The sequence below is a fragment of the Drosophila willistoni genome (genome assembly GCF_018902025.1).
Source record: "Drosophila willistoni isolate 14030-0811.24 chromosome XR unlocalized genomic scaffold, UCI_dwil_1.1 Seg41, whole genome shotgun sequence".
Taxonomy (NCBI): Eukaryota; Metazoa; Arthropoda; class Insecta; order Diptera; family Drosophilidae; genus Drosophila; species Drosophila willistoni.
The window spans coordinates 768,668-791,387 of record NW_025814058.1 but is presented as its reverse complement, the minus strand read 5'-3'; the positions used below and the strand labels follow the sequence as shown (position 1 = coordinate 791,387).

The 22,720-nt window shown below is 39.8% G+C and overlaps 10 protein-coding genes across 10 annotated transcripts; 6 read left to right on the top strand and 4 right to left on the bottom strand.

Annotated features, from left to right (window-relative positions):
- Positions 1 to 1,088: 1,088 nt before the first annotated feature.
- LOC6643017 (titin) lies at positions 1,089 to 5,243 on the top strand. The gene is made up of 3 exons (XM_023176224.2): positions 1,089 to 1,481; positions 1,867 to 1,911; positions 1,971 to 5,243. Exons 1-3 carry the CDS (start codon positions 1,168 to 1,170, stop codon positions 5,092 to 5,094), a joined length of 3,483 nt encoding a protein of 1,160 aa, XP_023031992.1. The 5' UTR covers positions 1,089 to 1,167; the 3' UTR covers positions 5,095 to 5,243.
- Positions 5,244 to 8,703: 3,460 nt separating this feature from the next.
- Positions 8,704 to 9,158, bottom strand: LOC6643110 (cyclin-dependent kinase inhibitor 1C). Its single transcript, XM_002065751.1, has 2 exons — positions 9,147 to 9,158; positions 8,704 to 9,078 (listed from the first exon to the last, which is right to left on the bottom strand). The coding sequence occupies exons 1-2, from the start codon at positions 9,156 to 9,158 to the stop codon at positions 8,704 to 8,706; spliced, it is 387 nt and encodes a 128-aa protein (XP_002065787.1).
- Positions 9,159 to 9,904: 746 nt separating this feature from the next.
- Positions 9,905 to 10,401, top strand: LOC6643109 (cyclin-dependent kinase inhibitor 1C). Its single transcript, XM_002065750.2, has 2 exons — positions 9,905 to 9,916; positions 9,985 to 10,401. Exons 1-2 carry the CDS (start codon positions 9,905 to 9,907, stop codon positions 10,399 to 10,401), a joined length of 429 nt encoding a protein of 142 aa, XP_002065786.1.
- A 1,125-nt stretch (positions 10,402 to 11,526) lies between these two features.
- Positions 11,527 to 12,023, bottom strand: LOC6643108 (cyclin-dependent kinase inhibitor 1C). The gene is made up of 2 exons (XM_002065749.1): positions 12,012 to 12,023; positions 11,527 to 11,943 (listed from the first exon to the last, which is right to left on the bottom strand). The coding sequence occupies exons 1-2, from the start codon at positions 12,021 to 12,023 to the stop codon at positions 11,527 to 11,529; spliced, it is 429 nt and encodes a 142-aa protein (XP_002065785.1).
- Positions 12,024 to 12,769: 746 nt separating this feature from the next.
- LOC6643107 (cyclin-dependent kinase inhibitor 1C) lies at positions 12,770 to 13,236 on the top strand. The gene is made up of 2 exons (XM_002065748.1): positions 12,770 to 12,781; positions 12,850 to 13,236. The coding sequence occupies exons 1-2, from the start codon at positions 12,770 to 12,772 to the stop codon at positions 13,234 to 13,236; spliced, it is 399 nt and encodes a 132-aa protein (XP_002065784.1).
- A 1,899-nt stretch (positions 13,237 to 15,135) lies between these two features.
- Positions 15,136 to 15,620, bottom strand: LOC6643106 (cyclin-dependent kinase inhibitor 1C). Its single transcript, XM_002065747.1, has 2 exons — positions 15,609 to 15,620; positions 15,136 to 15,540 (listed from the first exon to the last, which is right to left on the bottom strand). The coding sequence occupies exons 1-2, from the start codon at positions 15,618 to 15,620 to the stop codon at positions 15,136 to 15,138; spliced, it is 417 nt and encodes a 138-aa protein (XP_002065783.1).
- A 746-nt stretch (positions 15,621 to 16,366) lies between these two features.
- LOC6643105 (cuticle protein 16.5) lies at positions 16,367 to 16,851 on the top strand. Its single transcript, XM_002065746.1, has 2 exons — positions 16,367 to 16,378; positions 16,447 to 16,851. Exons 1-2 carry the CDS (start codon positions 16,367 to 16,369, stop codon positions 16,849 to 16,851), a joined length of 417 nt encoding a protein of 138 aa, XP_002065782.1.
- Positions 16,852 to 17,957: 1,106 nt separating this feature from the next.
- LOC6643104 (cyclin-dependent kinase inhibitor 1C) lies at positions 17,958 to 18,454 on the bottom strand. The gene is made up of 2 exons (XM_002065745.1): positions 18,443 to 18,454; positions 17,958 to 18,374 (listed from the first exon to the last, which is right to left on the bottom strand). The coding sequence occupies exons 1-2, from the start codon at positions 18,452 to 18,454 to the stop codon at positions 17,958 to 17,960; spliced, it is 429 nt and encodes a 142-aa protein (XP_002065781.1).
- Positions 18,455 to 19,200: 746 nt separating this feature from the next.
- On the top strand, positions 19,201 to 19,682 carry LOC6643177 (cyclin-dependent kinase inhibitor 1C). Its single transcript, XM_023176175.1, has 3 exons — positions 19,201 to 19,212; positions 19,281 to 19,559; positions 19,614 to 19,682. The coding sequence occupies exons 1-3, from the start codon at positions 19,201 to 19,203 to the stop codon at positions 19,680 to 19,682; spliced, it is 360 nt and encodes a 119-aa protein (XP_023031943.1).
- Positions 19,683 to 20,876: 1,194 nt separating this feature from the next.
- On the top strand, positions 20,877 to 21,524 carry LOC6643176 (cyclin-dependent kinase inhibitor 1C). The gene is made up of 2 exons (XM_002065743.2): positions 20,877 to 20,924; positions 20,991 to 21,524. Exons 1-2 carry the CDS (start codon positions 20,913 to 20,915, stop codon positions 21,522 to 21,524), a joined length of 546 nt encoding a protein of 181 aa, XP_002065779.1. The 5' UTR covers positions 20,877 to 20,912.
- Positions 21,525 to 22,720: the final 1,196 nt, after the last annotated feature.

Genomic DNA, 22,720 nt, shown 5'->3' with positions numbered 1-22,720 from the left:
AAGCCTTTATACTAATTGACTTTTCAACTGAAACTTAATGCATTTAGCTACATATCCTTTCAATTGTGACGTCATATGGATATTTTTGTTATTTTTGCTTAAATTGATTTGACATGGCAGATGGTAGAAGCTAGCATAACAAAGCATTATTACGACTTTTCGCAAAGAGCTCAAATTCAATTTGCCAACGCAAAGTTTTCTAAAAAGAAGTTGTTTCTAATAAAAGTTTTGCCAAAATAGAAAGAGATGTGGGCGTTGGGGGGCGGGGGACACATTGCCTTTACTATGAGACACGGCCCTTGCCGCCTGCAATAATTGGCAAGAAAAATATTTGACAAATTTTTGTCTATGTCACGGCTAAATAATTATGCGCAAACATTGCAAAACTATTGTGGACCTAAAAAGGCTTTTAAGGCAATTTGGCGCTGGCTTTGTTCGACTTGTTTGCCTAAAGAAAACCTTTAGCTGGCTAAGGGCCAAAGCTAAATGACTTATAAGATACACACACACACATACACACATACACAGGGCACATACAATTGTTATAGGTTGGGTTTTTCGAGAGCAAATAAAAATTTAAAACTATTTTTAAGCGAAATCTGAGCTAAATGCCAACACTAAAAATGTGTAGAAACTTTTGCACACATTTTGTCCAAAAGTAAAACTTTTTTGTGCGCTTCCAGACGGACAGACAGACAGATAGACAGACAACGAGACAGAGACAGTCTGTTAGTTGTTCTTGATGTTGTTGCTGCTGTTACGTATGCCACTTGGGGAATTGTGTAAACTTTTATAATTATTAGCAATAAATGAGCATTGACAGAGCACTTTTGCCAGCAAGTATAACACTCCACCCTCAATTTAAAAGTTTTAACTACCTTACGGCCAAAAAGAAAAGAAAGAAACAAAGAAACAAACAAACAAACAAACATGCATGTGAAAATCTACAAGTATGTGGTAGAAATATTTCTATTGCAGCCAAAAATTAGGCAATGATTTTTGTAAATTAATTTTACAACAATTTTGTGACATTTGCGAATTGAAAGCTTTTACAGCACTAGAAAGAAAACAAAACAACTGATTAAATTTGTCACACAACACTGTAGTTACAGTTGTCAAAAAGTTTATGGAAAATTTTCATTTTGATATCTAATTAAAACTACAGAAATGGAAACTACGGTTATGCCAAACCAACAGCACGAAGCATCTCCAACTGAGGGTACTCCAATGCAATTGCCATTGCCATTGCCATCAAATGTTGAGGACCATGTGAAGACCCAGGTGAATGTTTCGAATGAGGGAAACAAACGAAAGCCGAATGCCAATAATCAAAGAAAACAATTAAAAACAACCGAAACTAAGAAGAAACCGGAAAGGAAACCAATCAGAAGAGGAAAAGCCAAGCCCCAAGAGAATGGGAAGACAAATGTTATACCTAAATCTCCATCCGGAATGCCAACACAGAATGCCAACGAAGAACGGTAAATTCTAAGCGTAGAAATCTATACCAATATCAATAATTGGGAGCAAACTTATATAGAGAAATATTGTGAATTAGTTTTGATTTAAAGAGCTTGTAAATTGCAATAATTTTATTCACTAAAAAGCAAAATCCGTAATTAATTTGAGTTATGCAGATGGGAGGGGATTGGGGGGTTGATGCCAAAATATATCAAATTATACATAGGTAACTATTTATTGCAGTTGAACTCGTTAGTCAATTTTGATGGTCATAAGATAACTAAGGCCAGGAATCTTGGCCCTGTAAATTTATTCATTTATTATTATTCTTAAGATTTCTTCTGATCATCCTTAAAATATATGTTTGCATGTTTAAAGCCTTGACTAATCTGAGTTTTCTTATAGTTTGGCCAGCGCTGAGAATCAAATGGCGAATTCCGATATGAAGAGGTAAGCTCTACGGCAAATAAATGATTGAAGTGGAGCTAACGTTAGTTTTCGGTCAATAGTCTGACGGCGGCTTGCAATGAAGAGCAAGGGATGATATCGAAGGCTGCTATGGATGAAATTCTTACGAACTTTGCAATGGCCGAAGCGGAAGCTCAGGGTAAAAACATGCCACCACCTGCAGGGACAGCAAACAAACCGAAACCGAAACCGAAACGTGCCCCAGCAAGAAAAAGAAAAGCGCCTGCGCCGAAAGTTCGTAAAATTATTCCTAAACAAGTCGTGCCAGGCCTTGAAGTGGAAATAGAAACACTCGATGATCCGCAGCCCGCAGTGAATGCAAGAAAAAGAAAAGCGCCTGCGCCGAGAGTTCGTAAAATTATTTCTAAACAAGTCGTGCCAGGCCTTGAAGTGGAAATAGAAACACTCGATGATCCGAAGCCCGCAGTGAAGGCAAGAAAAAGAAAAGCGCCTGCGCCGAAAGTTCGTAAAATTATTTCTAAACAAGTCGTGCCAGGCCTTGAAGTGGAAATAGAAACACTCGATGATCCGAAGCCCGCAGTGAAGGCAAGAAGAAGAAAAGCGCCCGCACCGAAAATTCGTAAAATTAGCCCTGAACAAGTCGTGAAAGTCCTGGACGTGGAAATAGAAACACTCGATGATCCGCAGCCCGCAGTGAATGAACAAGAGCTCGACGACAGAGATGAAGATGAAGATAATGCTGGCATAGCCATAGCCATGCCCTCCTCGGAGGATATATGGCAAAGCTACTTGGATGTCAAAGAAGGACGCATCAATCAAACGGAAGCAAATTGGCCCATTAGTTTGATGTGTGATCAAAGCTCTGAGCAAAGATTGGAAGAGTCATGCATATATTTAAAGAAAAGAGTGCCGCAGCGCAAAGTCCCTGTATATGATTATAACGAGGGCAATCTAGCTGCTCGAGAACTTCTCAAATGGCAAATGAATTATCAAAAAAAGCCACCACCCGAGCCACCAGAGGATGCAGATCCCAGCTGTGACGAAGCAGATGATTCTGAGAATGACGACGAACAGAATAATCTTGTGGAGGAAGATGCTGATTTGAAAGAATGGATTCAATCTGAGTTGCTAAACGAGCCGTTAACCGACATTGAAGAATTCGACATGCTGTTAAGTATGGGACAGGATGATACCAATTATGACACCTTATATAAGCTGTTAAAGCCAAGAGGTTTAGTTCCGGAAGTGAAATCGCCTGAGCCCACAGAAAATGATGACGAAGACAATTCACAGGAGACATCTTGCTCTAGTGAAGAGTCGAAAAGCGAAGAGGAATCGAGCCCTGAAATGACAGAACTAAGTGATGAGCAGCAGGAAGAAGTACCTAATGAAGAGGCTTGCCAGGAGGACCCTATCGAGGAGCTTATCGAAGAGCCCCTTGAAGAACCTATCGAAGAGCCCATCGAGGAGTCTATTAAACAGACCATTGAAGAGCCAGTCGAAAAGCCTAACGAACTATTCATCAAACAGCCCATAGAAGAGACCATGGAAGCGCCTATCGAACTGCTCATCCAACAGCCCATCGAAAAAACCATGGAAGCGCCTATCGAACTGCTCATCCAACAGCCCATCGAAAAACCCATGGAAGCGCCTATCGAAGATCTCATCCAACAGCCCATGGAAAAAATCATGGAAGCGCCTATCGAAGATCTAATCGGAGAGATCATCGAAGAGTCCATCGAAGATCCTATTGAAGTGTCCATCGAAGATCCCAATGAAGAGCGTGTCGAAAAGATTGCCGAAGAGACAGCTAATGAAACGCCACTGAAAGATATTCATGCTGAAGTAGAAATGCCAGAAGCAAAAGAAACCCAAGATTGGCCAATACCCCAGGTTCAGGTGAGTCAAGAGCCAGTCGTACACCAAGAAGAGCAAATTCAAACGATACCCGAAGATGATATGGATTTTGCGTCATTTATTGACCTTATTAATGATAAAGTGGTGCCCGATGATGCGATTAAATCAACTTTGCAGCAATTGGAATCGGAATTAATGATCAACAATGACGATGACAAAGAGTTGGAAAACGAAATGGAAGAGGAACTTCCCGAGCTGCCATTAATTTTGGATATTCAAGACCTAGCCATGCTACCACCAAAGCCCATGGATGAGACAGCCCATCAGGAATGGTTACAGGAATGCAGTCAAAAAATCACAGAGCAGTTGCAGCAAATTGCCTTCTCAGTCGCTGGTGCCACACCAAAGCCGCCTGAGCCCGCTGTCGCCAAGCCACAGGGCATAGATTATGAGATGGAAATCTCCAAGGAGCAATTGAAGCCATCCATCTCTGTTTCACCCAAACGACCTGTTAACCACACGGGCTGGCAGAATAAGTTTGTCGAAATGCTTGACGATTTCGAGGATGATGTTCTCCAAAATATGACAGAGTTCCGAGATCCGCAAGCCAAGCGATTGCGTTCCAAATGGTATGCACAGTGTAGCAAAACCGTTCAGGATTTGCGCCGGACCCTCGTCTTGCCGGCATTGCCTCATCCGGCAAGCGAGCGTTTGCAAAAGATACGAATACTGCGACGTCCACCAAAACGTAGCGAACCCTTCCGCATGAGTATCGAAATGAAATATGTGCGGACTTTTTGTACAGTGCAAACAAAGCGGCAAATGAAATTGATGTCTCTGCTTAGTGTATTGGATAATTCGATATATTGCCCCGAAATTGATGTATTACAAAAGCGTTCCGAGTCTGCACAGTTGGCCTGGTTGTGGCGGGATGGAACGGTTATGATCATCAATGGACGTAGTAAAAAAATGCTTGCCGAAACCCAAAAGGATCTGATGTCAAGGATTCTGGGTGTTAAGAAAACGTCTTGCCCGCAACATTGTGAAAATGTTACATACCTACGGCTCACATTTCATGCCCAGTTCCCGTGGAAGATTGATTTGAGTGACTTCAATAGGGCTTTAATTCTCAGTCCCGAGCCAATACAAGGAGCTAACAGCCGTTATGCCTATTATGTGAATAAGGATTTTCCCGGAGTGGCCGCACGTGTCTTTGAATCCGGTGCGATAGCAGTTTATGCCATGAGTCCGGCTGAGGCTGATCAAATGTTCGAATGTCTTTATATGACATCGTCCAAATATCGTAAGGCTGAGGCGGCGAATTTGGCTAATGAATCGATAAGGTGAGGAACATGATAAGTCTCGTATTGGGCAAAGTATTAAACGACAACATTTTTATTGTTCCTTGTTCCCTCCTCCCATCCCTTCCCTCCCTTTTCGGCATTGTTTGAATTATGGCTACTGGGTTCGGCATCCTTAGACATTTGTGTGTTAATAATAACCCAATAAACATTTGTCTGAATTTCAAACCTCTTTTTGTTTTTTTTTCTTTCTTGTGTTTCCTTTTTCAAGCTTAACGGAAAGAGATGACAAAAGCTCTTGTTTGCTCTCTTCAAAGGAAACATTTCACTGCTGAATGGAAATGTATCCTTTCTGAGAGAGGCAGTAAGAGAGGAGCTTTCTCTCTCTCTCTTAGTTTCTCTCTTTTAGACTAAATGTCTCTTTTAAAAATTGTGAATTTCTCCCGTTCTCAGCTTATGGGTTAAAGTTGTGAAAACATCGTGATGCCGTTTTGGTATCTGTGCAGGATTCATGGCAGGAATTTAATTCATAACTTAAGTGCTGGCGTGTGTCCTCAGCCGTATATAGCCAAGGTTAAGTGTGGCGGCACACGTCACTTCCACTGAGGTCCTGTCCTGCTCGGCTCGGCTCTGCTTGGCTCAGCTTTACTCTTGTGTGGGAGTTGCTTTTATCTTTTTTTGTTGCTTCTTAAGCACGAATTTTTGATTAGGGTTTTGGTTGTTGGCGGGGGGCGGGGGCGGGGGGGCTATGAGTTTTAGGCGGGGGCAGGATAACTATAAACAATAGCTTAAAAGTGAAAGAAGTGCTATGGTAATTTGAACTTTGCTTTTGTCTCGGTTCCCTGTTTCTTCTTTTTTTTTTTTCTCTCAACAACAAATTAAGCGAAATGATACCACAAAACCGCAGCAAAATTTACAGTAAACAAACCACAAGCTGGCATAATTAAACCTTGTCACGCCCCCACACTGACCACTCTGCAAATGATTTGCATTAAAAATTATTTTAGGTTGGCATTTTTCTGTTTTTTTTTTTTTCATTTCGTTCGTGTTTATTACTGAACTTTTCGGGGTGACCAAAAGCCATCAACCAAAAAGCAAAACAAACCGAGACTGACAACATAAAAAATAAAGCAACAACAACAACAAAATAGCAGAAAAACCAAAACCCAAAAACCTTTTTAATTCACACGACACGTTTTGCTTCTTTGTCTTTGTATGGCAGAAAAAGTAATACAAGCAATATTGTGACAATCAAAAATGCAAATGTCACCACGTGGATTACAGGCGGGAAGGTGAATGGAGGGGTGGGGAAGGGCCAAAAATACAATTTGGAAAATCATAGAGGAGAATATCTTTAAAATAATGAATTTATCCAATTTATCGGCATTTCTTAGGCATTTCTTCTTTGCGGCCCCATTGGCAGTTTTGCATAAATTTTGCTCAATATGCAAGATGGCATTAATAAATAAAAGCCAACAGAATAGCCATCAGCCCTTGATTGCCCATGCCCCCGCCCCCATGGTCGCTATTAATCATATCTCCATAATTTGTTTAGACTAATTAGTGTGAAAACAGAGCAGCTCACAACAAGGAACAGGGTACAGCAGGCAGGATGATAGGGTCAGAGCAGGTCAAGGCAGGGATAAGAGACGAATTTTTCATTCTAGATAAGCAAAGGTTGTTAAAAGTTCGTAAAGTCGGTAATTTATTGAAAATTTATTTGGACTTTATTGTGGTTCAATTGAAGTAAGTGATGAATGGTCTTACACAGTTTCTTGTGTTTGAACATTTTTCTTTCATTTTAGCATAATTTGACAATTCCAAGAGACTAGGGCAACAGTGTAACGAATCATTCTCTCTCAATAGGCAAAGTTTCTATGGTAATATCTGAAGTCTATCTAGAACATATGGGCACAAAACTTGCCTAATCTTTTTGATGCGAATCACATGTCTTTGTGCCTTACAAATGTACTTAATGTACTCTTCCCTTGTTTTTTTTTCACTTCATATATGTATGTACATAAATATTCGTGAACACGCACACACACACACACACACACACACACACGTAACATGAACATTAACTCTTTCATTTGCTCTTGACATTTGCATCCAGATGCCTTCTCGGCTCCTTTTCACTGTCAAACAATTAATGACATGTGGCTCTGGCCATTATTCAACAATTTTCGTTGTCGCCAAAAAAAAAAAAAAGAACCAAAAATAAAAAAACAAAAAAAATAAAGATAAAAACATTTTACAGGTACAATTTTACAACAAGCAACAGCGAAAATGAACCACACGGATTTCAGATGCTAATTTCAGCATAACAAAGTCAAAATACTCTTAAAATAGATTAAGTATAAATATTTTCTTCTAAAACTCATTAAAGCTTTGAGATATATATCCTCAAAATAACAACTTTCGAATCGGTTTTAGATAGAAATTGCCCATAAACTGACCAAAAGGTGAGCTTAAGGCGAATTTGATAGATATTCAATTAGCTGATTCATAAGACATTAAGGATAACAAGATATCATGGGTCTGCCTTAGGAATTTTATAGCATGTGAGTTCATTTTGCTTGGCAATTTCATAATACTCTTTCAGCGAGTGTATAAAACCAGCAAGCAACAAGAAACAGGAAAACAAGGAAACAAAGATTAGAGCATAAAAAGTCATTACATTTTTGGCGGAGAAACATACTCACACATACACACACACACACACACATACACACACAGACATAGCTTTGTGTACTCGGGAATGTTTTTTTGCTGCCATGTTTCACACTTCATACCTGTTAAATAACATGCCAGTTTCGTGTTGTATGAACTTATGCTGTAAGAGTATATTATACGACCTTCTTGGACTAACTTTGGGTGGCCCATGCAACCGGCATATGAAGATGGATATGTACCTAAGTATGTATGTATTCGTATTCCGGATGGCGTCCCTAATGGATATATCGCAGTTGGTCAGTTGTATGAGTTTAAACCTCCGATTTTTCTAATGCAAAATTCGTGTAGTGTTATTGTTGTCAGCCTCTACCTCAGACGAGTTTACCTTTTGGAAAGAAAGGAAAAATGAACGGATGGAGCAAACTTTTAATTATTTAGACGTCATGGTGCAGTTTTTGGCTTTTATGTGTGACTATTCGTAGAGGTGACGTTTGCTCTTCTGGCACGGTTTAGCTCCTTTTGTAATTACAAACTAATCAAATTAACGGTATCCAGGCAACCTCAACATATGCGTTGACAATGGCTTTTCTTTTACTTTACTCTAGTAAATTCACTCATCCTTTTAAATGGCAAAATGTTGTTTTCATAAAGGAAGTTTTTAAAGGCAGCTGGTAAATATAATTTGTACGTAAATAAAATTAATTGTTGTAATTGTCCAATTAAAGTTTAAAACAGGAGAAACTAAAAATAACAACATGAAAACATTGACAATATTTGTCGGGATATAATTGACTTCTCGTGTGTATTGAGATCTTTAATCAATACAGGAGTCTAATAAAAGGCTTCTTGAAGACAAGATTTCAAGCTAAACATAACTATTGATAGTAAGAGATTTCTAAAGGCTCTCTTAAAGCATTGAAACAACATTTGTTCGATAATTGTTATATTTTAAGATGTAAATCGATCATAAATAAGGCGACTAAATAAAAATTGGAGCTGCAGCGTGAGCAGCATAGCTCAATGGGGCAGAGTACGCAAGGGGAGCAGGAACCGCATACTTGGCCAAGATCGGGCTACCAGCTACAGCCAGAGGTGCGGCAGTGAGTGGAGCAGCAAGTGGTGCAGCCAATGGAGCTGGAACGGCGTATTTGGCGATCACTGGGGCAGGAGCAATGACTGGAGCTGTGGCGATTCCATTGAAGTTCCTCGCAAACACTTGGCTGCTGGTTGCAGTCACAACTGGAGCTGGTGCAGCCACAAGAGCAGCGGGGGCGGTGTAGGCAAGAGAAGCCACCGGGGCCAATAGACCAGGCTTAGCCATGGCGCAGCCAGCAACAGCAAGAATGAGAGCAGCCTAAAAGTAAGATGAGAAATCTTAGTGTAAACCGTCCTAAGAATCAATCTATATCTCTGATAACTTACGAATTTGAACATTTTGGATTGAGGTTTGTTTGATTGAACAGCTGTGAACTGATTGATACCCAACTACCGTTAGCTCTGCCTTATTTATAGCTCCGAATAATGGGTCTTCAATTTGGCTGTGAGTCAGTCATTCACCCATCCACCTATCCACACTTAGTGGTTCATTTGGCATGCCGAAGATGAAGTCACATTTGTATTCAAATTACAGTATACGAGTATCAGAAAGTAAAGGTCAGTTTTGGAGCTGTGGCCATTCGGAAGTCTTGGGCCTACGTCAAGTTAAAAGAGAGTTTATGTGAAACAGTTGAGTCCAGGTTAAGGTAAATAAAATTAAGCGGATCATTAATGACTTCTTTGTTCAAGGATAATGAAAATGATCCTTATTTTGATGGGTATTGCTTTTAAATTATGATTGTTATTTTAAAACCAGCAAAGAACGGTTCACTAGTTTCAAAAATTTCTCAAATACATCGACTTAAAAACATTGTAAACAGACTTGATCGATTTGCATTTTGAAGACAAATTTAATGGCTCAAACTCTTGTTGTCTGACCTTTGCCTACATATTGTGATTTGAATACAAATGGGACTTGAGTTTCAGAATGCCAAATGAACCACTGAGAGTGGATGCGATTGGGTGAATGACTGAGTCACAGGCATGTTGAAGACAAAATGTTTGGGGTATAAATAAGGCAGAGCTAACGGTAGTTGGGTATCAATCAGTTCACAGCTGTTCAATCAAACAAACCTCAATCCAAAATGTTCAAATTCGTAAGTTATCAGAGATATAGATTGATTCTTAGGACGGTTTACACTAAGATTTCTCATCTTACTTTTAGGCTGCTCTCATTCTTGCTGTTGCTGGCTGCGCCATGGCTAAGCCTGGTCTATTGGCCCCGGTGGCTCCTCTTGCCTACACCGCCCCCGCTGCTCTTGTGGCTGCACCAGCTCCAGTTGTGACTGCAACCAGCAGCCAAGTGTTTGCGAGGAACTTCAATGGAATCGCCACAGCTCCAGTCATTGCTCCTGCCCCAGTGATCGCCAAATACGCCGTTCCTGCTCCATTGGCTGCCCCACTTGCTGCCCCACTCGCTGCCCCTCTTGCTGCTCCTCTTGCTGCCGCACCTCTGGCTGTAGCTGGTAGCCCGATCTTGGCCAAATACGCGGCGTCTGCTCCTCTGGCGTACACTTCTCCATTGAACTATGCTGCTCCTCTGACCTATGCTGCTCCAGCAGCTGCCCCTCTCTTCCTGTAGATTTGTAGCTAAGATGGCGACAATTTGTGATAATAAATCAAAATTTTATAAAATATGTGCGAGTTTTACTTATTTAAGTTGTGTTTTAAGAAAAAACATTTGTTTAAAAGGTCCAATTAAAATCCCCTAATCAATGCTTTACATTTGTCTCTGCAATTTCCATCCCAATATATACAATTAATTATTAATTTAACTTACACGTTTCTCTTTCTAACACTATTTTTGTCGCTTTGAATATGAATCCTTCATGGGCATCCCTTAACCACACTTACACTCTCAGTGTGTTGTTGGTTTTTTGAACTTCTCAAATTCTGGTATTAGCATTGGATTTTGGTATGGAAAACATTTCTGAATTTAAAAAGATGATGTAGGTTCCAGTTGAATCATCAATCTGTCTTCCATTTCATTGTCCTGGTAGCCTTGTCTTTTATAATGTGAGAGATTCTTTTTAAGCAAAAAGATGTGTATTCAATCTGCCAACATCCTTGGAGAACATCAGAATATTGACTATTTTTAAGGCCGTTGGGACAAGTAATAAAATGTTATCTCATTAACTGGTTGCCAAGGTTGACAAACCAGTCTGTACTCCATCTTAATTCCTGAATCTGATGTAATGCCACTCGAATTTGACTTATTCTTTCTATAGTTTTTTCTATTGGCGTGTCGTTTAACCAAATTGTTCCCATGGTTTGATTTTGTGTAATTCGTTCAAAGTATCATCTGCAAGAAAAAATTTGTCTCTATTTAACTAACCATAATATGTAATTATAGTTTGGAGTCTTACGAATCAATTAAACGCATTTAAAACTGTTCTCAGGCCCAAATCACTCTTTTGGCCCTGTTGGCTTTATGAATTACCTTCCTGAGTTAGACCATTTTCATTGGAATCAATCCTAGAAATAACCAAAATCTTACGTTTGTCTGATTTTAAGTCATCTTCCGAGCACAATATCTTTCACAAATGGGACTACGTTTAGAGTCCCGTATCACATTTTATGGTACACCATAAAAAAATAAACAAAAAACACATTTTTATCTATTATGTAGAATATAATTTGAAATTTTTACAAAAAATTTCCAATATTTTAAGTTATTTTCACTAGTCTTCACGAACACATTAACTGATTACAGGAAGAGAGGGGCAGCTGCTGGAGCAGCATAGCTCAGAGGAGCAGCATAGTTCAATGGAGAAGTGTACGCCAGAGGAGCAGGAGCCGCATACTTGGCCAAGATCGGGCTACCAGCTACAGTCAGAGGTGCGGCAGCAAGAGGAGCAGCAAGAGGGGCAGCGAGTGGGGCAGCAAGTGGGGCAGCCAATGGAGCAGGAACGGCGTATTTGGCGATCACTGGGGCAGGAGCAATGACTGGAGCTGTGGCGATTCCATTGAAGTTCCTCGCAAACACTTGGCTGCTGGTTGCAGTCACAACTGGAGCTGGTGCAGCCACAAGAGCAGCGGGGGCGGTGTAGGCAAGAGGAGCCACCGGGGCCAATAGACCAGGCTTAGCCATGGCGCAGCCAGCAACAGCAAGAATGAGAGCAGCCTAAAAGTAAGATGAGAAATCTTAGTGTAAACCGTCCTAAGAATCAATCTATATCTCTGATAACTTACGAATTTGAACATTTTGGATTGAGGTTTGTTTGATTGAACAGCTGTGAACTGATTGATACCCAACTACCGTTAGCTCTGCCTTATTTATACCCCAAACATTTTGTCTTCAACATGCCTGTGACTCAGTCATTCACCCAATCGCATCCACTCTCAGTGGTTCATTTGGCATTCTGAAACTCAAGTCCCATTTGTATTCAAATCACAATATGTAGGCAAAGGTCAGACAACAAGAGTTTGAGCCATTAAATTTGTCTTCAAAATGCAAATCGATCAAGTCTGTTTACAATGTTTTTAAGTCGATGTATTTGAGAAATTTTTGAAACTAGTGAACCGTTCTTTGCTGGTTTTAAAATAACAATCATAATTTAAAAGCAATACCCATCAAAATAAGGATCATTTTCATTATCCTTGAACAAAGAAGTCATTAATGATCCGCTTAATTGTAAATACCTTAACCTGGACTCAACTGTTTCACATAAACTCTCTTTTAACTTGACGTAGGCCCAAGACTTCCGAATGGCCACAGCTCCAAAACTGACCTTTACTTTCTGATACTCGTATACTGTAATTTGAATACAAATGTGACTTCATCTTCGGCATGCCAAATGAACCACTAAGTGTGGATATGTGGATGGGTGAATGACTGACTCACAGCCAAATTGAAGACCCATTATTCGGAGCTATAAATAAGGCAGAGCTAACGGTAGTTGGGTATCAATCAGTTCACAACTGTTCAATCAAACAAACCTCAATCCAAAATGTTCAAATTCGTAAGTTGTCAGAGATATAGATTGATTCTTAGGAAGAGCTTTAAGAAGACTTTTCCTTTTACTTTCAGGCCGTTCTCATTCTTGCTGTTGCTGGCTGCGCCATGGCTAAGCCAGGTCTATTGGCCCCCGTGGCTCCTCTTGCCTACACCGCCCCCGCTGCTCTTGTGGCTGCACCAGCTCCAGTTGTGACTGCAACCAGCAGCCAAGTGTTTGCGAGGAACTTCAATGGAATCGCCACAGCTCCTGCCCCAGTGATCGCCAAATACGCCGTTCCTGCTCCATTGGCTGCCCCACTTGCTGCCCCACTCGCTGCGCCACTCGCTGCCCCTCTTGCTGCCGCACCTTTGGCTGTAGCTGGTAGCCCGATCTTGGCCAAGTATGCGGCTCCTGCTACTTTTGCTTACAGTGCTCCACTAAGCTATGCTGCTCATGGTGCGACTCCACTATTTTTGTAAAAATTGGATCTGTGATTGTGTTAAATAATTTAAATAAACCAGAAATGTTTAATTGTTTTACCAATTTTAACTCTCTCCTTATTCATAGTCTGGGAAAAATAGATATTTCAGCAGAAATATTTTAATTATGTAAATATTTCTACCATCAGACTGAAGTTGGCTTCCGCTTTCGTTGCTTGCAAATTGTTTTCATTTTCTGTCAAATTCGTTATCCATTTACATTTACGTATATTTTCAGGTTCGTATGAGAATTCCTGTTATGAGTAGTTAGTATCGCTCAGTTCATATCAAGTTTTCTTCTATTTGCTAATTGGCCACATTTCTTTTTATACTTGTGGGGCCAAGAGTAAAATAAGACAAAGGCTTTTTATGACCTCAACTGGCAGTAGTCCAATTATTTTAGGAAAGACCGTCTTTTCAAATTTAAAAACTATTATTACGCAGCATTTGTCGAACAATTTGTTAATTGATAGTAATCAATTTTGTTAATTGATAGTAATCAATCTTTTAAGTATAAGATATACTTGATAAAACTTTTTTTTAATTAACACAATAGTCAAGAAAAAAAGCTATCTTTTTTTTTTTGTTAATAATAATTACTTATAATAATTTGTACTCAATAATTACTATTTACTGAGCTAAGTTCGAAGACACTTAAGAAATTTATTTCTCAATGGTGTAATAACTAAATTTGAACCGGATAGATATCCAGAATATTCTGAGTATAGTGAGACTTTAATAAATGCCTGTCTAACTATGTCAAATTCTTCTTACATACTTAAGAAGGATTCTTATTCTTACTAACTTTGGTGGTATTTCAAGTAAATAGTCATATGTAGGTATGTAAATAGATGTCGGCAAAAGACAAAGTAAGTAAACTATTTGCTCCTCATTTGCCACAATAAACCACTGAGGGCACCAGCGGCATCAGTTCCTCGCCTTTAAGCCATTCCAAATGCACATCACATAGAGCCCTAAAAATAATTTACGTTGCTAACTGCGATTCGATGCACGTGACATTAAAGAATGTCCAATAATGGTTTGTTTTTATGTCAGGGCAGAGTTTAAAAAATATGTGGGCAGTATAATTAAGACAAGGTTTTTCATTCGACACCTTGAAATTCATGTTCGAAAAGACCCGGTGGTCTATCTACGTAGTTTAAACCATTCCAGAGGGCTGTAACTAATTGAAAGGAGAGTGAAACATGCCATGTATCTTGAATTAAACTGAACTAATCCAACGTGATAAAGTTTTGTTGAAAAGACTTCGAAAATTATAATAAAAACATAAACTACATCCATATGATGGCAAAGAAGTCACTTCTTTTTAAGAAAGTGTTACATTTACACAGTAAAATTAATGACCTAAATTAAATATAATGGAGGAAATGTAGAAAAAAAATGGTTTAGTAAAGTTTCCACTAACAAGGGAACTTTTTATTTATAAACGTCGACGAAATAAATAAGCTGACTTTTTTAATGACTGTTACTTAGTACCTATAGACAGAACCTAAGAACTCTTATTCCAATTTTGCAAAGTTATATAATTCTTGAACAAAATTTGTAATCCTTTTATAGCACACATCCAAAAATGGGAAAGTTCTTCATTTAACAAAAACATTTATTATTATTATTATTAAAGTATAGGATATAGTTATAAACTATCTACCTAACTATGTTCTACAAGCACTGTCTACTAAGGCCTTCGGCTTAGACGAAAACTACATCCATACACTAGCATGGGATTCGAACCCGGATCCTCGTTGTTCAGTTGACTAAATGACTGGGCCACTTAGACAACTTATCTACCGAGGACTGCGTTAACAAAAACAAAATGTTGCGAAAGTTTAAATTTATGTAAAATTATTGATATATTTCTTTTCTAAATTATTTCACTGATTACAACAAAAGTGGTGCGGATACACCATAGCTCAATGGAGCACTGTAAGTAAAAGGAGCAGGAGCCCCAAACTTGGCCAAGATCGGGCTACCAGCTACAGTCAGAGGTGCGGCAGCAAGTGGTGCAGCAAGTGGTGCAGCGAGTGGCGCAGCGAGTGGGGCAGCAAGTGGGGCAGCTAATGGAGCAGGAACGGCGTATTTGGCGATTACTGGAGCAGGAGCAATGACTGGAGCTGTGGCGATTCCATTGTAGTTCCTGGCAAACACTTGGCTGCTTGTTGCTGTCACGACTGGAGCTGGAGCAGCCACAAGAGCAGCGGGGGCGGTGTAGGCAAGAGGAGCCACGGGGGCCAATAGACCAGGCTTAGCCATGGCGCAGCCAGCAAGAGCAAGAATGAGAGCAGCCTGAAAGTAAGAGGAAAAGTCTTATTGAAGCTCTTCCTAAGAATCAATCTTTGATTTTGATAACTTACGAATTTGAACATTTTGGATTGAGGTTTGTTGGATTGAACAGCTGTGAACTGATTGATACCCAACTACCGTTAGCTCTGCCTTATTTATAGCTCCGAATAATGGGTCTTCAATTTGGCTGTGAGTCAGTCATTCACCCATCCACCTATCCACACTTAGTGGTTCATTTGGCATGCCGAAGATGAAGTCACATTTGTATTCAAATTACAGTATACGAGTATCAGAAAGTAAAGGTCAGTTTTGGAGCTGTGGCCATTCGGAAGTCTTGGGCCTACGTCAAGTTAAAAGAGAGTTTATGTGAAACAGTTGAGTCCAGGTTAAGGTAAATAAAATTAAGCGGATCATTAATGACTTCTTTGTTCAAGGATAATGAAAATGATCCTTATTTTGATGGGTATTGCTTTTAAATTATGATTGTTATTTTAAAACCAGCAAAGAACGGTTCACTAGTTTCAAAAATTTCTCAAATACATCGACTTAAAAACATTGTAAACAGACTTGATCGATTTGCATTTTGAAGACAAATTTAATGGCTCAAACTCTTGTTGTCTGACCTTTGCCTACATATTGTGATTTGAATACAAATGGGACTTGAGTTTCAGAATGCCAAATGAACCACTGAGAGTGGATGCGATTGGGTGAATGACTGAGTCACAGGCATGTTGAAGACAAAATGTTTGGGGTATAAATAAGGCAGAGCTAACGGTAGTTGGGTATCAATCAGTTCACAGCTGTTCAATCCAACAAACCTCAATCCAAAATGTTCAAATTCGTAAGTTATCAGAGATATAGATTGATTCTTAGGACGGTTTACACTAAGATTTCTCATCTTACTTTTAGGCTGCTCTCATTCTTGCTGTTGCTGGCTGCGCCATGGCTAAGCCTGGTCTATTGGCCCCGGTGGCTCCTCTTGCCTACACCGCCCCCGCTGCTCTTGTGGCTGCACCAGCTCCAGTTGTGACTGCAACCAGCAGCCAAGTGTTTGCGAGGAACTTCAATGGAATCGCCACAGCTCCAGTCATTGCTCCTGCCCCAGTGATCGCCAAATACGCCGTTCCTGCTCCATTGGCTGCCCCACTTGCTGCCCCTCTTGCTGCTCCTCTTGCTGCCGCACCTCTGGCTGTAGCTGGTAGCCCGATCTTGGCCAAGTATGCGGCTCCTGCTCCTCTGGCGTACACTTCTCCATTGAACTATGCTGCTCCTCTGAGCTATGCTGCTCCAGCAGCTGCCCCTCTCTTCCTGTAATCAGTTAATGTGTTCGTGAAGACTAGTGAAAATAACTTAAAATATTGGAAATTTTTTGTAAAAATTTCAAATTATATTCTACATAATAGATAAAAATGTGTTTTTTGTTTATTTTTTTATGGTGTACCATAAAATGTGATAGGGGACTCTAAACGTAGTCCCATTTGTGAAAGATATTGTGCTCGGAAGATGACTTAAAATCAGACAACCGTAAGATTTTGGTTATTTCTAGGATTGATTCCAATGAAAATGGTCTAACTCAGGAAGGTAATTCATAAAGCCAACAGGGCCAAAAGAGTGATTTGGGCCTGAGAACAGTTTTAAATGCGTTTAATTGATTCGTAAGACTCCAAACTATAATTACATATTATGGTTAGTTAAATAGAGACAAATTTTTTCTTGCAGATGATACTTTGAACGAATTACACAAAATCAAACCATGGGAACAATTTGGTTAAACGACACGCCAATAGAAAAAACTATAGAAAGAATAAGTCAAATTCGAGTGGCATTACATCAGATTCAGGAATTAAGATGGAGTACAGACTGGTTTGTCAACCTTGGCAACCAGTTAATGAGATAACATTTTATTACTTGTCCCAACGGCCTTAAAAATAGTCAATATTCTGATGTTCTCCAAGGATGTTGGCAGATTGAATACACATCTTTTTGCTTAAAAAGAATCTCTCACATTATAAAAGACAAGGCTACCAGGACAATGAAATGGAAGACAGATTGATGATTCAACTGGAACCTACATCATCTTTTTAAATTCAGAAATGTTTTCCATACCAAAATCCAATGCTAATACCAGAATTTGAGAAGTTCAAAAGTGTAAGTGTGGTTAAGGGATGCCCATGAAGGATTCATATTCAAAGCGACAAAAAGAGTGTTAAAAAGAGAAACGTGTAAGTAAAATTAATAATTAATTGTAAATAGTGGGATGGAAATTGCAGAGACAAATGTAAAGCATTGATTAGGGGATTTTAGTTGGACCTTTTAAGCAAATGTTTTTCCTTAAAACACAACTTAAATAAGTAAAACTCGCACATATTTTATAAAATTTTGATTTATTATCACAAATTGTCGCCATCTTAGCTACAAATCTACAGGAAGAGAGGGGCAGCTGCTGGAGCAGCATAGCTCAGAGGAGCAGCATAGTTCAATGGAGAAGTGTACGCCAGAGGAGCAGGAGCCGCATATTTGGCCAAGATCGGGCTACCAGCTACAGCCAGAGGTGCGGCAGCAAGAGGAGCAGCAAGAGGGGCAGCAAGTGGGGCAGCCAATGGAGCTGGAACGGCGTATTTGGCGATCACTGGGGCAGGAGCAATGACTGGAGCAATGACTGGAGCTGTGGCGATTCCATTGTAGTTCCTGGCAAACACTTGGCTGCTTGTTGCTGTCACGACTGGAGCTGGAGCAGCCACAAGAGCAGCGGGGGCGGTGTAAGCCAGAGGAGCCACGGGGGCCAATAGATCAGGCTTAGCCATGGCGCAGCCAGCAACAGCAAGAATGAGAGCAGCCTGAAAGTAAGAGGAAAAGTCTTATTGAAGCTCTTCCTAAGAATCAATCTTTGATTTTGATAACTTACGAATTTGAACATTTTGGATTGAGGTTTGTTGGATTGAACAGCTGTGAACTGATTGATACCCAACTACCGTTAGCTCTGCCTTATTTATACCCCAAACATTTTGTCTTCAACATGCCTGTGACTCAGTCATTCACCCAATCGCATCCACTCTCAGTGGTTCATTTGGCATTCTGAAACTCAAGTCCCATTTGTATTCAAATCACAATATGTAGGCAAAGGTCAGACAACAAGAGTTTGAGCCATTAAATTTGTCTTCAAAATGCAAATCGATCAAGTCTGTTTACAATGTTTTTAAGTCGATGTATTTGAGAAATTTTTGAAACTAGTGAACCGTTCTTTGCTGGTTTTAAAATAACAATCATAATTTAAAAGCAATACCCATCAAAATAAGGATCATTTTCATTATCCTTGAACAAAGAAGTCATTAATGATCCGCTTAATTGTATTTACCTTAACCTGGACTCAACTGTTTCACATAAACTCTCATTTAACTTGACGTAGGGCCAAGACTTCCGAATGGCCACAGCTCCAAAACTGACCTTTACTTTCTGATACTCGTATACTGTAATTTGAATACAAATGTGACTTCATCTTCGGCATGCCAAATGAACCACTAAGTGTGGATAGGTGGATGGGTGAATGACTGACTCACAGCCAAATTGAAGACCCATTATTCGGAGCTATAAATAAGGCAGAGCTAACGGTAGTTGGGTATCAATCAGTTCACAGCTGTTCAATCAAACAAACCTCAATCCAAAATGTTCAAATTCGTAAGTTATCAAAATCAAAGATTGATTCTTAGGAAGAGCTTCAATAAGACTTTTCCTCTTACTTTCAGGCTGCTCTCATTCTTGCTGTTGCTGGGTGCGCCATGGCTAAGCCTGGTCTATTGGCCCCCGTGGCTCCTCTTGCTTACACCGCCCCCGCTGCTCTTGTGGCTGCACCAGCTCCAGTCGTGACAGCAACAAGCAGCCAAGTGTTTGCCAGGAACTACAATGGAATCGCCACAGCTCCAGTCATTGCTCCTGCCCCAGTGATCGCCAAATACACCGTTCCAGCTCCATTGGCTGCACCACTTGCTGCCCCACTTGCTGCCCCACTTGCTGCCCCACTTGCTGCCCCACTTGCTGCCGCACCTCTGGCTGTAGCTGGTAGCCCGATCTTGGCCAAGTATGCTGCTCCTGCTCCTCTTGCGTACACCGCGCCCTTAAGCTATGCTGCATCTCCACTCTTCCTGTAATCAGTTTAGCTAACATTGTGCCAATTTATGCAATAAATACCTTATATAAAATTAATATATTTTAATATTTTGCTTATGCAAATGTATTACTTTTATGCAAGAGGACTTTTTTCTATTGATTGGGTTGTTTGCACTGATGATATGTAGTTGATTAAGGAATGTATGTTTTTTTCTCCTTCTCTAACTTGCAATGTTTTATTAATAAGCCATTTCAAGCTGCTGTTGTTAAGGTATCTTAATTTTGTTCTCTTTCAAATTATTGAGCTATAGTAAGTATTAATGCTTAGCCAATTTTGGCCATTGATCGGATTGGTAGACTGTGGGTAGCAGGCCGAGAAGAGAGTAAATTTGTCTAGTTGCAATTGCTTTAAAAGTGATTTATCAGTTTTCAAATGTTTATAGCTTATAGCTTTACCTTTTATGGAAATATTTGTATCGAATACGAAGATGCACTTTTAGGTTAAACAAAGTTAATTTATTATTATTATTATTGGAATGAGAGGATGCTATTGAGATATGTATATGACATCAGCGCCCCAAGCAAATGAAATTTAATTAATCCATATTTGAAAATACCAAACTGAAAGTTATTTGTCTACTTGGCATAGGGTATAAACGAGTCGTCTTCTCGATTGGCTTATGGAATTTCTGTGTCTTGGGTTTTTGTGGCACGTGCTTACAATAATAAATTTGCCAAGTTCCACAAATGTTTCGACAAGTTTTCTTATGGATATTTTTTAAGCGTTTTATTGTTTTAACTCTTGTGTAATAAATAAAACGCATATTCTTTCTTTGGAGACAAAAAAGTCAAGTGATTAAGCCAATTAGAAGATGATGGGCAAAAACAATTTCAAATGTACTTTAATGCAAAGTAGATTGGAGATGAATTCGAGTTAAGCGAAAAGTTAAATATTCTAGAATCTTTGTATTACAAAAGACAATACATATTTACATGCCAATAATTAAATGCCGGTATTTGGCATATTTTAAATATCATTTTAATTACAGGTCAAAATCGAAGTGTTCAATGGCCTTCGGGTTTTTATTAATTTCTTTTCTGCCGCCCTTGAAAGACCTACCACAATGCAACTGTGAGACTGACGTGGCTGGCATTTCAATTAGCCAACATCATTGCGGGTATAAATAGGCGAGGTAGTGGCCCAAAGTGTTATCAGTTAGCGATCCGCTCTTCAATTGACACAGTCAAACCAAATTCCTCAACCAAAAGCTATGTTCAAATACGTAAGCAATGTTTGAAAATATTTAGTTTCTCTCATAACTTGTATTTCCATTATTCATTCTATTCAGGCCGTTGTCATCTTTGCTTTAGTGGCCTGTGTGGCTGCCAAGCCTGGATTACTTCACGCTCCATTGGCGGCAGCACCTCTTGTGGCACCTGTTCCCGTTCCCATTCCGGTTCCTGCTCCTATCGTGACAGCGGCCAGCAGCCAAGTGGTGAGCAGGACTTACAATGGTCTTGCAGTTGCTCCAATTGTCAGGCCTGTGGCACCGGTTGCTCCATTGGCGGCTCCAATCATTAATACTGTGGCTCCACTTGCACCTCTGCCAGCTCCCATTGTAAGAGCTGTGGCTCCGATCGCTCCTCTGCCGGCTCCAATTGTCAGGCCTGTGGCTCCAATTGCTCCTTTGGCTGCTCCCATTATCAAACCTGCACATCTGGCCTATGCTCCTGCTCCTTTGGCCTATGCTCCAGGACCATTGGCTGCAGCACCAGCTCCTTTGGCCTATGCTCCAGGACCGTTCGCTGCAGCACCAGCTCCTTTGGCCTATGCTCCAGCTCCTCTGGCTTATCATGCTGCTCCATCTCCAGTTTTGTGGTAAATAATTAGTATCAAAACATTCCCAGTTAACATTGTATACATGTCCCATGACTGATAGCCATTAATAAAAAACATTCAATATATCATAAAAAAATTTGTTAAAATCGGGATTGGACCTCAAAACTAGATAGTCGAGTATCAGGGCTTATCTAAACTTATTTGGGAATCATATCGGCTGGTTTGCTGGTTTGTAACAAATGACGTCATTAAAAAGTAACTTTAAAATCAATTTCAACTGCAGTGAGGCATATGGTAAATCATCAATTTGATATCCAGTTCATATCATATGATAATGAAGGACATAAAAAGTCTTAAGACCATTGAAGATAAATTATTTTTGGTACCTTGTGTTTCAATTCGTATCATGTAAAAGAGAATAAAATTTAATGTTAAAGTTTCTTGGGCATAGGAAACTTAAACAACAAAAAAGAGATAAGAGTCCTCTGCAAACCATTCCGGCGTAGTTTTGTGGGGTAGAATTTTCAACAGCAGCGCAAACGCAGCAAAGTTTATCCTCAATTAAACTTTTTGTTGTTGCGTAAAATTGCGCAAAATGTGTTTTTTGGGGGAGTGAGCATCATGTGTGTGATAGGCCATACGTCAGGTTCGCCTATCCTCTTGGTTTTGTTCGCGCTATTGCCTTTTTTGGAGCTCTCTCCCACTCCTTTTCCGCACACACAAACACACACACACACACACACACACACACACACATCACACACACATACATATAGACACACATCTTCATTTGTTGGCTTAACTTTTAATTCCATGTTGCCTTAATTTTTGTCTGGTCCTTGTCTTTTGGCTCTTTGACGCATTTTGGCAAATTTTACGTTAATTTTCTCCTCTTAACACAAGAAAAGCAAGCAACCCTTTTTTAATTTAACGCATCATTTGCCTCTCTTTGTATTTCACTATATATGAATGTTGAGAAATTGTACATGATAGATATATATGTTGAGAAATTTCTCTCTAACATTTGAGAAGCTTCACTCACTCAAATTCACCTATGCATATGATGGGAAGCAGTCGATTCTGAAACTCTAATGACCAGTCAAGATGACATCTTGACTCCTGAACGTATGATTCGACTTTAATAAGACTGATTGTACGTACGTTCGTAAGTTAAGAATAACACGTACATATGTTTGTACATATATAGGCTGCTTGCCACAGAACAGTATTTAGTGTCAA

Excerpts from the sequence above, each read along its gene's own strand:
- LOC6643017 (XM_023176224.2), top strand. The coding sequence starts at position 1,168 with ATGGAAACTACGGTTATGCCAAACCAACAGCACGAAGCATCTCCAACT. Across the intron at positions 1,482-1,866 it reads CAGAATGCCAACGAAGAACG|TTTGGCCAGCGCTGAGAATC; the intron begins GTAAATTCTAAG and ends GTTTTCTTATAG. Across the intron at positions 1,912-1,970 it reads GCGAATTCCGATATGAAGAG|TCTGACGGCGGCTTGCAATG; the intron begins GTAAGCTCTACG and ends TTCGGTCAATAG.
- LOC6643177 (XM_023176175.1), top strand. Across the intron at positions 19,560-19,613 it reads CACTTGCTGCCCCACTTGCT|TATGCTGCTCCTGCTCCTCT; the intron begins GCCCCACTTGCT and ends ATCTTGGCCAAG.